We start from the raw sequence: 14,687 nt of genomic DNA, 5'->3' as shown, positions 1-14,687 counted from the left end.
ATAGATAGATAGATAGATAGATAGCAATAGCAGTTAGACTTATATACCGCTTCATAGGGCTTTCAGCCCTCTCTAAGCGGTTTACAGAGTCAGCATATTGCCCCCAACAATCCGATAGATAGATAGATAGACAGACAGACACACAGACAGAGATAGATAGATAGATAGATAGATAGATAGATAGATAGATAGATAGATAGCAATAGCTATCTATTATATAGACTTATATACCACTTCATAGGGCTTTCAGCCCTCTCTAAGCGGTTTACAGAGTCAGCATAACAACAATCCGGGTCCTCATTTTACCCACCTCGGAAGGATGGAAGGCTGAGTCAACCTTGAGCCAGTGAGATTTGAACCGCCGAACTGCAGATAGCAGTCAGCTGAAGTGGCCTGCAGTACTGCACTCTAACCACTGCGCCACCTCGGCTCTTGAAGATGCCTTCAAGATGCCGCGTCTGGTCCTGGACGTAAACTCAGAGCTGCCTTCCGAGAGCGCTTGGCGGGGAGGGAAGCTCCCCGATTTCGGTGGACTTTGCAAGTTGACCAGCTCAAAAGCCCCGAGTAGTTTACTAAAGGAAACTGATGGTCCTTTTAGGCCGCGGAACCTCCCGGACACTTAATGGCTTGAAGCTACTTGTGATGTTAATCAAGTGACTCTCTTCCTACAGCAAATATGGTTGGCTTTGTGTGTGTGTGTGTCTGTGTGTCTGTGTGTCTGTGTGTGTGTAATACACATATGTGTTCTGACCCCCCTCGTCCCACACCAACACATTCCAAGCCAAAGATACTGTGGGAAGTTATCATCCAGCCCTCTCCCAGAAAAATGAAATATCCTAGGAAATATGGAAAAGGCAGAATATTTCCCTGGATGTGAAAAGAAAGAAACATGTTTTAAAAGACAGAATAGTTGCCTGTAGCTTTCTGCCCATCCCCAGTTAATGGGCCATTAAGAAGGCCAGGCTAGCCCACTTTACATAATAAAGACTTCTCCCCTTCAGCTGCAGGGGATGGGATTAAAGCATGATACTATTGGCCCCAACTGACCACATGACATCTGAGAATAAATAAATATATCTGAATAAATATTTATTCACATAAATATTAGTCAGTTGCTAAGCATCTGAATTTTGATCATGTGACCACGGGAATGATTCAAAGGTCATAAGTGTGAAAAATGGTCATAGGTAAGCGCTGCTGTAACTTCAAACAGTCATTAAATGGACTCAAGGACTACCTATATGTTTATGTGTATATATGTATATGCATATGTTGAAAGAAATGTCCTTCTGGGTTCGGCTCCAAGTGGGGAAAAAGATACTGGAGACATGGAGGCTGCTTGGAAAGATGGTTTATTGGTGGACAGGACCACATGGCTTGAGCCCTGAACAGAAAAGGTGATCACATGCTTCAATGTTGGTGGAGAAGAAGAGAAGGGCCGAGGGAGGGGCTTGCTAGGCTTTTTATACCCTGTTTAGTCCCACCTCTCTGTTTCCTGTTCCTGTGTAAGAAATGTATTCTGATTGGTTGTCAGACTCCCATAGTGCCATGCAGGGGGCTACTCTCTAGGCTGTGATGAGTTCTCAGATGCCTTGTGGTCAGTTGAGTATATTATCATGCCTTTCTGTAGCTGCTGGTGAAGTCTTTATTATGTAAAGTGGGCTAGCCTGGCTAGTCTTAATGGGCCCATTGACAAAGTGGGGATGGGCAAGAAGCTACAGGCAACTATTCTGTCTTTTAAAACATGTTTCTTTCTTTTCACATCCAGAGAAATATTCTGCCTTTTCAATATTTCCTAGGATATTTCATTTTTCTGGGAGAGGGCTGGGTGATAACTTCCCACACATACATAAAGGTATACATAAATGCGCGCACGTGTGCACACATACACACACATGCACACACGAATATACATAAATCCCCCATAATGTATCATCCCTGTATAGAGATTCAGAGGAAACTATTTGTATGGCTTCAGACTGTCGTTTATGTAAACAATTCAGCTGAGAAATAATTTGGAATTTTGAGGTTAACACATAATAGCGCAAGGCAGCACTCCGTACTTCAACCTTGAATTTGTTTCCTCAGCAATTATCTTGGGAAATTGGAAAGCAAAACTAAAGATAATTTTGTTTTTGTTTTTTGTATGTCTGTCTCCCCCAAGGTCTGCCTGCCCAGTTCGGCGCCACCCTGGTTTTCTTCGATTAGATAATGCCATTCTCAGGATTTTCAAAAAGTCCACTCTCTCTGGAGCATCCCTTAACACAGTGTTTTTCAACCACTGTGCCGTGGCACACTAGTGTGCCGTGACATAGTGTAAGGTGTGCCGTGGGAAAAACACGTTATATATAGTCAATATAGGCACAGAGTTAATTTTTTTTAACATTTTCTAATGGTGGTGTGCCTCGTGATTTTTTTCATGAAAAAAGTGTGCCTTTGCACAAAAAAGGTTGAAAAACACTGCCTTAACATCCCTTAAGATCTGGATGTCTCCCCTCCCACCACCACTACTGGTTCAGAAGAGCCTCTTCGCCCCCCCCCCCCCCTTGATGAGGGAGAGCCCTCCCTTCCTCGTATTTGCCATCTTTTTTTCTTTTCTTTATTTCATTTTAATTTCTTTAATTGTTTTTTTTAATTGAAAATTTTTAGAAAAAAAAAACTTTTGCAAGTGTTTACCTCCCCCCGAACCTCCCCCCGAACCTCCCCCAACCTTCCCCCCCCCCCCCCGCTTTCCCAGAACAAATACAGGGTATAAATCTTTAACAAAGGTATTCTAAAATAAACTTAAAGAAAGTTAGCATCATCTTTCATTTGAGCTTAACTCCTCTTTGCTAGGCTACCTCTAAACAAATTATATCATTCCTTGTTTCTTCAGTCATAAACTATCTGGAATTTCTTAGTCCCATATTTATTTTGAGTATAGTCAATCCATCTTCTCCACTCCAGTTTATATCTCTCATTGGAGTGGTCCTTGAGATATGCTGATATTTTAGCCATCTCTGCTAGGTTTCTTACTTTTAATGTCCATTCTTGAATAGTAGGCAGCTCTTCCTTCTTCCAGTATTGTGCCACCAACAGTCTTGCTGCGGTTATTAAATGCAAAAATCAAGTTAGTCTCTACAACTGTACAATCAATAATTATACCTAACAAGAATAACTGAGGGGTAAACTTTATCCTTTGTTAAAGAACATTTTGCATAATCCACCACATATTTATCCAAAATGCTTTAACCTTTTTACAAGTCCACCATATATGGTAATATGTAGGATCGAGACAATCACATCTCCAGCATTTAGGTTGTAAATTCAAATACACACAGGCCAGTTTTTTTAGGATCTAAATGCCATCTATAAAACATCTTATAAAAATTTTCTCTCAAATTCTGGGCTTGTGTGAATTTTACATTTCTTACCCATATCTTTTCCCATGTATCCAACATTATTGGTTCTTGTTTAATTGTTGTGAGCTGTCCAAAGTCATTGGGAGTTTGGTAGCATGTAGGTAATCCTCAATTTACAACCCATCATTTAATGACTGTTTGAACTTATTACCGATAACTTATTTCAACTTATCGCAAAAAGTACTTCTAGTTCCAAATTTATGGTACCTGCCCCAGGGGTGGGTTTCAATTGGTTCGCGGCGGTCCCCGCGAACTGGTTGGTCCGCGAACCCAGAAGTAAGTAACTTCCGGGAACGGCGAAGGGCCCACCCACCCGCCCGCGCTCCTTACCGGTCTTTGAAGGCTTCTGCCCTTCCACGCAGGCGCATGGCACATACAGCACCTGCGCGATTCTCTGCGAGCAGCTGGATGGCACATACAGTGCCTGCGCGAGTCTCTGCGAGCAGCTGGAGCATCGCGCAGGCGCTAAGACGCATGCGTGAACTGCGTGCGTGCACGAGGACGCCGCCGGCCCCGTTCCAACTGAACCGGTTGGAACGGGATTAGCAACCCACCCCTGACCTGCCCCATGCATGCACACACGCACACACCCACACGCACACACCCCACATTTTGGACACTCTCCAACCAATCTGCATTTATGGCTGTTTGCAGTACCCATGGTCATGTGGCTACAATCGGTGACAATTTCCCCCAGAAATCAGTGTTTGCTTTCAGTTCCTGAAAAAACATGGTCAATATCGGAGATTGGTTTCATGTTGTGACTCACTTTACAACCATCACAATTTACAAGCATAATTGGGTTCACCGACAAAAGCGCACCGACAAAAGCGCGCCGAGAAAACAGTGAGGTCGAAATCGCACCCACAACAGCGTGCCAACAAAACCGTGCCATCAACAAACAACGCGAAAACAAGGTAATAACCCTAACCCCAACCCTAACCCTAACCCCAACCCCAACCCCAACCCCAACCCCAACCCCAACCCTAACCCTAACCCCAACCCCAACCCCAACCCTAACCCTAACCCTAACCCTAATCCTAACCCTTACCTTAACCCTAACCCTAACCCTAACCCCAACCCTAACCCTAACCCTAACCCTTACCTTAACCCCAACCCCAACCCTAACCCTAACCCTTACCTTAACCCCAACCCTAACCCTAACCCTAACCCCAACCCCAACCCCAACCCCAACCCCAACCCCAACCCCAACCCTAACCCTAACCCTAACCCTAACCCTAACCCTTACCTTAACCCTAATCACGCTTTTGTCAGCGTGCTGTTGTCGGCGCGCTGTTGTGGGCACGATTTCGACCTTGCTGTTTCTCGCCGCAGTTTTGTCGGCGCGCTTTTGTCATGCCCGCATTTGGTGGGTCACGCATAATTGTCAGGCTCAATTATGTCCATAAATTAAGGCCTACTTATTCCAATTTAATAAATTATCATCATAATCTTCAGCCAATTTGTATGTTACTCTGTACTAGATGCAGAATGTTCAGAAAGAAAGAAAAGGCTCATAAGTGCTTGCTTAATCATTACTAGCTTGAATCTCCAGTGGCTTAAGAGGACATGATAAATAACAGGGAAAGGGACATAGATAATACTATTCAATTGTTGGTCATCATGAGCCCACTGAATTCGGGAGGAATTTGCTTTCAATCTGATGAAGCCTAAACACAATTTTCTATGATCTTATACGCACGTACTTGAGATAAAATCCCACTGAAGCTGAACCTGAACTGGGAGTTTAAATAAACATGCAAGAGAATCACCAAAACCAAGATGAGAACAACAAATTAATCTCAAAGTAAATATCAGACATGCTTAGTTTCTTATATTTATAATTGCAGTAGTTGGAAAACTATTTCATCTCAGTTTAAATATCATGATGGTTTGTTTAAAGTCTAACTATTGCTAATCACAACAAAAGGAAGGTTCAAGCATACAGCAGATTGTTACAATACTGTATTATCTTACTAGAGCCGAGGTGGCGCAGTGGTTGGAGTGCAGTACTGCAGGCCACTTCAGCTGACTGCTATCTGCAGTTCGGCGGTTCAAATCTCACCGGCTCAAGGTTGACTCAGCCTTCCATCCTTCCGAGGTGGGTGAAATGAGGACCCGGACTGTGGGAGGCAATATGCTGACTCTGTAAACCACTTAGAGAGGGCTGAAAGCCCTATGAAGCGGTATATAAGTCGAACTGCTATTGCTATGGATCTATTTCCTTTCCTCACTGTTAGATCTTACAGCACCTAAGTATAATGCCACATGGATTAATGCCAACTCTAAAACATTGATTGTGCATAATTGTAGGAATTTAGATGATTCTTAGATTGGAATGGATAACAATTATTAAGAAAGTATATGCATGTATGGGTATTGCGTTTAAATTATGTAACATTTGAAATGTGAAATGTGTAAATAAACTCCCACTGATAGATACTATAGAGCAGGGCTGTCAAAGTCGGGGTCCGTGGGCTGGACACATCATGCACGGGCCATACCCACATCCAGTTTAGCGAAGGGGGAAAAAATGCCCTGATAGGTCATGTAATGACGCCATGATGGCACAAGTTTGACGTGGCACGACAAAACCGCGGTAGACTAAAGCGCGCCCGACGAAAACGCGTATGTGACATCAGCAGCAGCGCGACGAAAAAAAAATATTAAATTAAAATTAAAATAAAATTAAAGCAAGCCGATTCACATAAAGGTAAGGGTTAGGTTTAGGGTTAGGGTTAGGTTAAGGGTTAGGGTTAGGTTTAGGGTTACGTTAAGCGTTAGGGTTAGGTTTAGGGTTAGGTTAAGGGTTAGCGTTAGGTTTAGCGTTAGGTTAAGGGTTAGGTTTAGGGTTAGGTTAAGGGTTAGGTTTAGGGTTAAGTTTAGGGTTAGGTTAAGGGTTAAGTTTAGCGTTAGGTTAGGGTTAGGTTTAGGGTTAGGTTAAGGGTTAGCGTTAGGTTTAGCATTAGGTTAAGGGTTAGGTTTAGGGTTAGGTTAAGGGTTAGGTTTAGGGTTAAGTTTAGGGTTAGGTTAAGGGTTAGGTTTAGCGTTAGGTTAAGGGTTAGGTTTAGGGTTAGGTTAAGGGTTAGCGTTAGGTTTAGCATTAGGTTAAGGGTTAGGTTTAGGGTTAGGTTAAGGGTTAGGTTTAGGTTAAGTTTAGGGTTAGGTTAAGGGTTAAGTTTAGGTTAGTTAAGTTAGGTTTAGGGTTAGGTTAAGGGTTAGCGTTAGGTTTAGCATTAGGTTAAGGGTTAGGTTTAGGGTTAGGTTAAGGGTAGGTTTAGGGTTAAGTTTAGGGTTAGGTTAAGGGTTAGTTTAGCGTTAGGTTAGGGTTAGGTTTAGGGTTAGGTTAAGTTAGGTTAGGTTAGGTTTGGGGGGGTAGGGTAGGTTTTCGCGTTAATTTTAACTTTACCGCTCACAGTGTGATGTTTTCGTCGCGCTGTGATGACGTCAGATACGCGCTTTCGTCGAGCACGCTTTAGTCTACCGCGGTTTTGTGGTGGAACCCAAGTTTGACACCCCGCTATAGAGAAAGCCTGCCTAGTATTAATCTCCATAGACACAGGGTTGAATTATTGGGATCATTATTTGCTGAAGAAAATGAAAACTAATTTATTTTTTTTACCAGGTATATAACAAGTAAATATTTACCAAACACATATGCGTACGCACACACACACACACACAATGAAAAGAAGTAATAGCCTTTTATTTACTTTGACTCAAACATTTACAGAGGAAGGTGTCTGTATCTGCAATTTGGGAGAAGGACTGACAGATCTAGCAAAATATTAAAATACAGCGATAATTACATTGACTACAATAGGTAGAACTACAAATTTCCCAGCTGCAAAAAATGGCAGTGAAAGCTGAAAAAAAAAATATTAACCTCCTATTTAGTGCTTTCGGGCAACTGCCTGACTTTGTTTTATCTAATTTTATACGATTGGAAGAAATGTCCTTCTGGGTTCAGCTCCAAGGAGTGAAAAAAGACACCGGAAACATGGAGGCTGCTTGGAAAGATGGTTTAATGGTGGACAGGACCACATGGCTTGAGCCCTGAACAGAAAAGGGGGAATCACATGTTTCCAGATGTTGGGTGAAGAAGAAAGGAAGGAAAGAAAGGGCTTGCTGGGTTTTTAAAATATTTTTTGTTCGGCCCCACCTGTTTCCTGTTCCTTGTACGAAATGTATTCTGATTGGTTGTCAGACTCCCATAGGGCCATGCAGGGGCAACTCTCTAGGCTGCGTTTTGAATCAAAGTTTGGTTGAGCATTGCTTCTTCTTAGGTGCCCTGCGGTGAGATGGGTAAAGGGCTAATATGATCATGCCTTAATCCCATCATCTTGGAGCTGGAGAGGGAGATCTTTGTTATGTAGAATAGACTGGCTCCTTTTTTAAATGGCCCATTGACAAAGGTGAGGACAAAGGTAAGAGCCGAGGTGGCGCAGTGGTTTGAGTGCAGCACTGCAGGCCACTTCAGCTGACTGCTAACTGCAGTTCGGCGGTTCTAATCTCACCGGCTGAAGGTTGACTCAGCCTTCCATCCTTCCGAGGTGGGCGAAGTGAGGACCCAGACTGTGGGGGCGATATGCTGACTCTGTAAACCGCTTAGAGAGGGCTGAAAGCCCTATGAAGCGGTATATAAGTCGAACTGCTATTGCTATTACTATTAAGAGTGAGTCTGCTTCCTGCCTAAAAAACATGCTTATCAATTTCTGATCCAGGGAAATATAATATTCTGCCTTTTCAATATTTTCCAGTTTATTTCCTTTTTCTAGGAGAAGGGTGGGTATTCCTACAATACCTTGGATCACAAAATAACAGTTTGAAGGGACCTTGGAAGTCTGACGTGCTCAAGAAGGAGACGTCATTTGGGACAGATAAAATGAGATAAAGCAAGGTCAGACAGCTCCCCACAAGCACTAGATACAAGGCTAAAATTGTTGATATTTTGGACACACAGAGCCTAGACAAGCCTCACTGGCAACATCCTTGATGTCTGGAAGTGATGAAAGAAATGTCCTTCTGGGTTCGGCTCCAAGTGGGGGAAAAGACACTGGAGACATGGAGGCTGCTTGGAAAGATGGTTTATTGGTGGACAGGACCACATGGCTTGAGCCCTGAACAGAAAAGGTGATCATATGCTTCAATGTTGGCGGAAAAGAAGAGAAGGGCTGAGGGAGGGGCTTGCTAGGCTTTTTATCACCTGTTCAGTCCCACCTCTCTGTTTCCTGTTCCTGTGTAAGAAATGTATTCTGATTGGTTGTCAGACTCCCATGGGTCCATGTGGGGGCAACTCTCTAGGCTGCATTTTGAATCCAGGTTTAGTTGAGTTCTCAGATGTCATGTGGTCAGTTGGGGCCAATAGTATCATGCTTTAATCCCATCCCCCTGCAGCTGAAGTGGAGAAGTCTTTACTATGTAAAGTGGACTAGCTTGGCCTTCTTGATGGCCCATTGACAAAGTGGGGATGGGCGGGAAGCTACAGGCAGCTATCCTGTCTTTTAAAACATGTTTCTTCCTTTTCACCTCCAGAGAAATATTCTGCCTTTTCAATATTTCCTAGGATATTTCATTTTTTGGGGGAGAGGGCTGGATGATAACTTCCTACAGAAGAAAAGAAGGCAGCCAAGAAAAGGTCAACAAAACTGGGTTCATACAACCCACAACAACATATGTAACAGTTTACATTGACTCAAGGAAACAGTTATGGAATTGTTGTAAAATCCTGGTGGAATGGCGTACTGGCAACCCTGGCCTCTTATCTAATTTTGTAACAGTAGTTGCAGGTAAGAGTTAGAATTATCTGAAACACATCAAACAGGTATCAACCAGCAGAACATGCGTGCCTTCATTGCGGGTTGTGGGTCTTCCATCATTGGAGGCTTTTAAAAAGAGACTGAACACCTTTTTGTTTGAAATGCCATTGGCAACTTTAAGACCTGTGGACTTCAACTCCCAGAGTTCCTCAGCCAGCTTTGCTGGCTGAGGAACTCTGGGAGTTGAAGTCCACAGGTCTTAAAGTTGCCAAGGTTGGAGACCACTGTGCTAAGGCAATAACCAAGAAGGACCTTGGGGAGCTATTCCAAAACGTGAACCAAAAAAGGGACGAAAGTTGCAACATCCAAAGCCTCTGAGTCTGATCGCTTTCCACAATTTTCAGAATTATTATTATTATTGTTTGATTTCAACGGACGATTAGTCCTCCGGCAGCCGCTTTAAAGTTAGAAACCGGAAGTCCGGGCTGCGTGAGACGCTCCCATATTTTATCTCTATGGTAGTTTTACAAGCGCCTCAAACTGACGGCTCGAAAATGAGAGAGACTCATCTCAAAACACAGGGAGCCTCATCCCCCCCCTCCCCTCCCACCCCCCGGCACTACTTCCGGCTACATCTCTCCTGTCAAGCGATTGGCAGCCTTCCCCCCCCCCCCCGCACTCCCGGCTCTCTTCCCGCCCCTTTGAAATGACAGATGTGGAAGAAGGCGAGGGCGTTGTCATGGCAACTCCCTAGAAGCAGGCGGAGGAGCCAATCGGGGGGGGACGTTTGAACGGAGGAGAGGAGATGACGTCACGAGGAGGGCTGGGCGTGTCCTGATTTCGCGCGGGAGATTTTAGTCGGCTGGTCGGTGAGTAGTTTTTTTTTTGAATGGATTCCCCCCCCCCTTGTTTAGGCGATGACGTCACACCCTTTGTGACCCTACACGCGCTTTACTCATGACTTAGTTTGACCGAATTCTGTAATGCTTTCTTTGATTCAAAGTCCGGCACCCAATTCCTTCGGTGGTCCATGCCTGCCGCTTGAATCCCTGCCTCTGGGGTCCCTGGTGCTCTCGGCGCTTCGTGGTTTTCCTGCAGGCGTTTCATCACCCAACTAGGCAACATTACACAACTGATGTTTGGTAATGAAGCGTCTGCGAAGAAACCATATAAGTCAGTGGTGGGTTTCAAGTTTTTTTTAGAACCTCTTCTGTAGGTGTGGCCTGCTTTGTGGGAGTGGCTTGCTGGCCATGTGACTGGGTGGGAGTGGCTTGCTGGCCATGTGACTGGGTGGGAATGGCTTTCTGACCATATGACGGTGGGAGTGGCTTGCCAGCCATGTGACTGGGTGGGAGTGGCTTGCCAGCCATGTGACTAGGTGGGAGCGGCTTGCCGGCCATGTGACTGGGTGGGAGTGGCTTTCTGACCATATGACTGGGTGGGAGTGGCTTGCCAGCCATGTGACTGGGTGGGAGTGGCTTGCCAGCCATGTGACTAGGTGGGAGCGGCTTGCTGGCCATGTGACTGGGTGGGAGCGGCTTGCTGGCCATGTGACTGGGTGGGAGTGGCTTGCCGGCCATGTGACTGGGTGGGCACGGCCAACTTGTAAAATGTGGTGAAACTCACTTAACAACGCTCTTGCTTAGCAACCAAAATGTTGGCTCAGGAACTCTGGCATTTGAAGCACGCAAGTCTTAAAGCTGTCAAGTTACAAGACCCTTGCACCCTAACCCTTTAGAAAACAAAAACCCCAGGGGTGTTCAAACTTGACAGCTTTAAGACTTCTGGACTTCAACTCCCAGAATTCCTCCTCCAGTTATGTTGGCTCAGGAACTCTGGCATTGGAGAACGCAAGTCAAAGCTGTCAAGTTACAAAACCCTTGCACCCCTAATCCTTTAGGGAAAAAAAAACCCAGGGGTGTTCAAACTTGAGAGCTTTAAGACTTGTGGACTTCAGCTCCCAGAATTCCTCCTCCAGTCATGTTGGCTCAGGAACTCTGGCATTGAAGTGTGCAAGTCTTAAAGCTGTCAAGTTACAAGACCCTTAGACCCCTAACCCTTTAGAACCCCCCCCCCCGCAGGGGTATTCAAACTTGACAGCTTTAAGACTTGTGGACTTCAACTCCCAGAATTCCTCCTCTGGCTCTTACTCTTGATGTGCGGACGGACGGACGGACGGGGGGTAGGGAGCTGGAACCGGTTCTAAACGACATTGTAGATTTGTGGAACCTCTTCTATAGAAGAGGTTAGAACTGGCAGGAACCCACCCCTGATATAAGTTTATATAAGTGTATACTTATACCTGCTTAGTATATACTTACACCACTGGCGGTTTTCCATTTTTTTTTTTACTACCGCTTTGCTCGTGTGTGTGCAACTCTTCTTCACGTGCACAGAAGCGTCCAGGCAGTGAGCGGAGCCTCCCGCCGCTGTCACTACTGGTTCACCCGATCCGGGCTGAACCGGGAGCAACCCATCTCTGACTTATACCTGCTTACACTTATATGTTTATGTGTTATATTCATATACTTATACTTGTTTTCTCATACATGCTTGACCGAACAAATGAAATAAATGAAACCACCAAGCTCAGAGAGCACCAGGGACACACACACACACACCCACAGCTCAAACCTGAGCTACAAATTAATACAGGTGGTCCTCAACTTGCAACAGTTCATTTAGCGGCCATTCAAAATTAAAACGGCGCTGAAAAAAGTGACTTACAACCATTTTTCACACACCCCATCCATCCCCATGGCCACTGGCCAAAATTCAAATGGGAACTGACCGATTCGTATTTATGACGGTTGCATTGTCCTGGAGTCATGTGATTGCCTTTTGCCACCTTCGGACAAGAAAAGTTAACGGGGAAGCCAGATTCACTTAACAACCAGGTTACTAACTTAACAAATGCAGGATTCACTTAACAACTGTGGCAAGAAAGGTCATAAAATGGAGCAAATCTCACTTAACAAATGCCTCGCTTGGTAACAAAAATTTTGGGCTAAATTGTGGTCGTAATTCAAGGAGTACCTGTATTCTCCACTATGGGCTATCTGCCTCTCTTCAGATCTTTGGGGACCATAATTCCAGTGAGGCCTCCTTCCAACAGATACAAAAACTATTAACTTCGGCAACATGATTCCGTCTCCTTCTGAAATGCATCTGCAACATTTGTACTCTACTAGATTAGAGAATCCACTCTATTGTGGATTAGTTTACAGTTCAATATATTGTGTGGAATCACTTGGTTAAATGCGAAGCAATGGGTTATTTATCCATGTCTGGCCATGTTTGGCCAATACAGATAATATGGTAATACAGGTGACTATTAATTTAGCAAATCATATTTGTTTTAGTCTTTTTTTTTAAAATATATTTTTATTAGTAAAAGAAAAATACAACAACCAATAGCTGGTAAAAGACAATACAACATCCACTGTTTTGCTTTACATTTGACTGCATTTCAAGACATTCCCATAATATCAAAATCATTATAGACATGAAAGGTTAGGTATCTTCTTCCCTCCCTCCCTCTTTCCTTCCCTTGTTTCTTCTTTCCCACTCCCCTTCCTTCCCTCCCTCCTTCTCTCCTTCCCTCCTTCCTTCCCTCCTTTCTTTTCCTTTCCTCCTTTCCTTCCCCTTCCTTTCCTCTCTTCATCCCCTTGAAAATTTTTATTATTTATTTTTGAATACGCACAAACGCAACGCAACGCAAAGAATCCTCTTTCTTTACATACTATAGAAAGTGTGTCAATTGGTTACAACTTTTGCCAAAAGCACCAAAACCTGGTTCAATGACCGTGGGATTACTGTGCTTGATTGGCCTCCCCATTCTTCCTCCATACTCTGGGTCCTTGGTTTCCAAATGAGATGCAAAAGTTGCTCTCATCAGAAAAGAGGACTTTGGACCACTGAGCAACAAGACTTTGGGCCACTGTGCTTCATTAAGACCAGGGTCAACGCAGCCGTCTACCAGGAGATTTTGGAGCACTTCATGCTTCCTTCCGCAGACGAGATTTATGGGGATGCTGACTTCATTTTCCAGCTGCCCACACCGCCAAAAGCACCAAAACCTGGTTCAATGACTGTGGGATTACTGCGCTTGGTTGGCCAGCAAACTCGCCTGACCTGAACCCCAGAGAGAATCTATGGGGCATTGCCAAGAGAAAGATGAGAGACATGAGACCGAACAATGTAGAAGAGCTGAAGGCCTCTATTGAAGCATCCTGGTCTTCCATAACACCTCAGCAGTGGCACAGGCTGATAGCTTCCATGCCACGCCGCATTGAGGCAGTAATTGCTGCAAAAGGGGCCCAAACCAAGTACTGAGTACATATGCATGCTTATACTTTTCAGAGGTCCGATATTGTTCTAGGTACAATCCTTGTTTTATTGATTGCATGTAATATTCTAATTTTCTGAGATGGTGGATTTGGGGTTTTCTTGAGCTGTAAGCCATAATCATCACAATTATGACAAATCACGGCTTGAACTATCTTGCTTTGAATGTAATGAGTCTTATCTCATATATTAGTTTCACCTTTTAAGTTGCATTACTGAAATAAATGAACTTTTGCACGATATTCTAATTTTTCGAGTTTCACCTGTATAAGAGATACAGGTTTCATTCTTGTTGCTCCTTTTATATTGAGCATTTAGTTGCTAGTTAAGGAATAAAAGGAATGTAGGATTTTTGCTGTAAAAACCTAGGAGGAACTTAGCCTCAATCCACTTTTATTAAAGTATTTGTGGGCAGGACTCTAACCTCCTCTTGTCTATATTTTCCCTTTGAGGGCAGGAAAGAGATTTTGAATGGATGCTGTTCATTTTACTGTACAATAAAGATGTCCTCAAGTTGAGTTCATTTCCTGGTGACTGTTTCATGCCATTTCCTTGCCAGTGGCCTGATTTTTACAAAACGTAAAATTTGAATTGCTCTTAAAATTATGTAGCTGTGTTTGGGGAGAAAATCATAACATCAAATGCATGTAACCTAGTCTAGAAGCAACCTGATCCCAGAATAAAATTTGCATTCTTATATAATATATGTAATGAATATTCTGACTCATGTTTATCTTTTTCTGTCTTGTTGTTGATTCCATGTCTTATTAAAGTTTTGCAACATTCTTTATAGGTCTATGTGGAAAAAATGCAGTTTTCTTCAAGACGGGGAGCTTTGAAATTGGGGGATAAACAAGAGTCATATCCTCTTAGTGTCCAGTTCTATCTGCAGCCCCCTATTGAAAATATTTCTCTGATGGAGTTCGAAAGTTTTGCAGTTGATAGATTAAAATGTGAGTATATAGAGTATATAACACAAAATAGTTTTTTTTTCCATTATATGTAGCTTTTCAGAAGGATCCAAGTTCATATTTTGGTGGAATTGCATATTCATCTTTTTTCATAGTTACAGAACTAATACATTTTGAATTCTGTACAGAATTACAGTACAGTAGAACCTCTGGTTACAACTATAATTCGTTCCATAACTTTGGTCGCAAACTGATTTTACCATAACCCG

The 14,687-nt window shown here is 43.5% G+C and overlaps 1 protein-coding gene across 1 annotated transcript in view; it reads left to right on the top strand.

The window, feature by feature from the left end:
• The first annotated feature begins 14,315 nt into the window (after positions 1–14,315).
• PRIM2 (DNA primase subunit 2) overlaps positions 14,316–14,687 on the top strand; it is a 106,280-nt gene continuing 105,908 nt past the window's right edge. The window contains exon 1 of the mRNA XM_087719168.1: positions 14,316–14,460. Coding sequence (XP_087575294.1) covers positions 14,316–14,460 — 145 coding nt within the window. The remainder of the gene's footprint in view (positions 14,461–14,687) is intronic.

Source organism: Thamnophis sirtalis, unplaced genomic scaffold (assembly GCF_051295495.1).
Source record: "Thamnophis sirtalis isolate CommonGarterSnake01/CBP01778 unplaced genomic scaffold, rThaSir2_p1.2 scaffold_6, whole genome shotgun sequence".
Classification (NCBI taxonomy): Eukaryota; Metazoa; Chordata; class Lepidosauria; order Squamata; family Natricidae; genus Thamnophis; species Thamnophis sirtalis.
The sequence above is the reverse complement of the archived record's forward strand: the minus strand, read 5'-3'. Positions and strand labels throughout refer to the sequence as shown.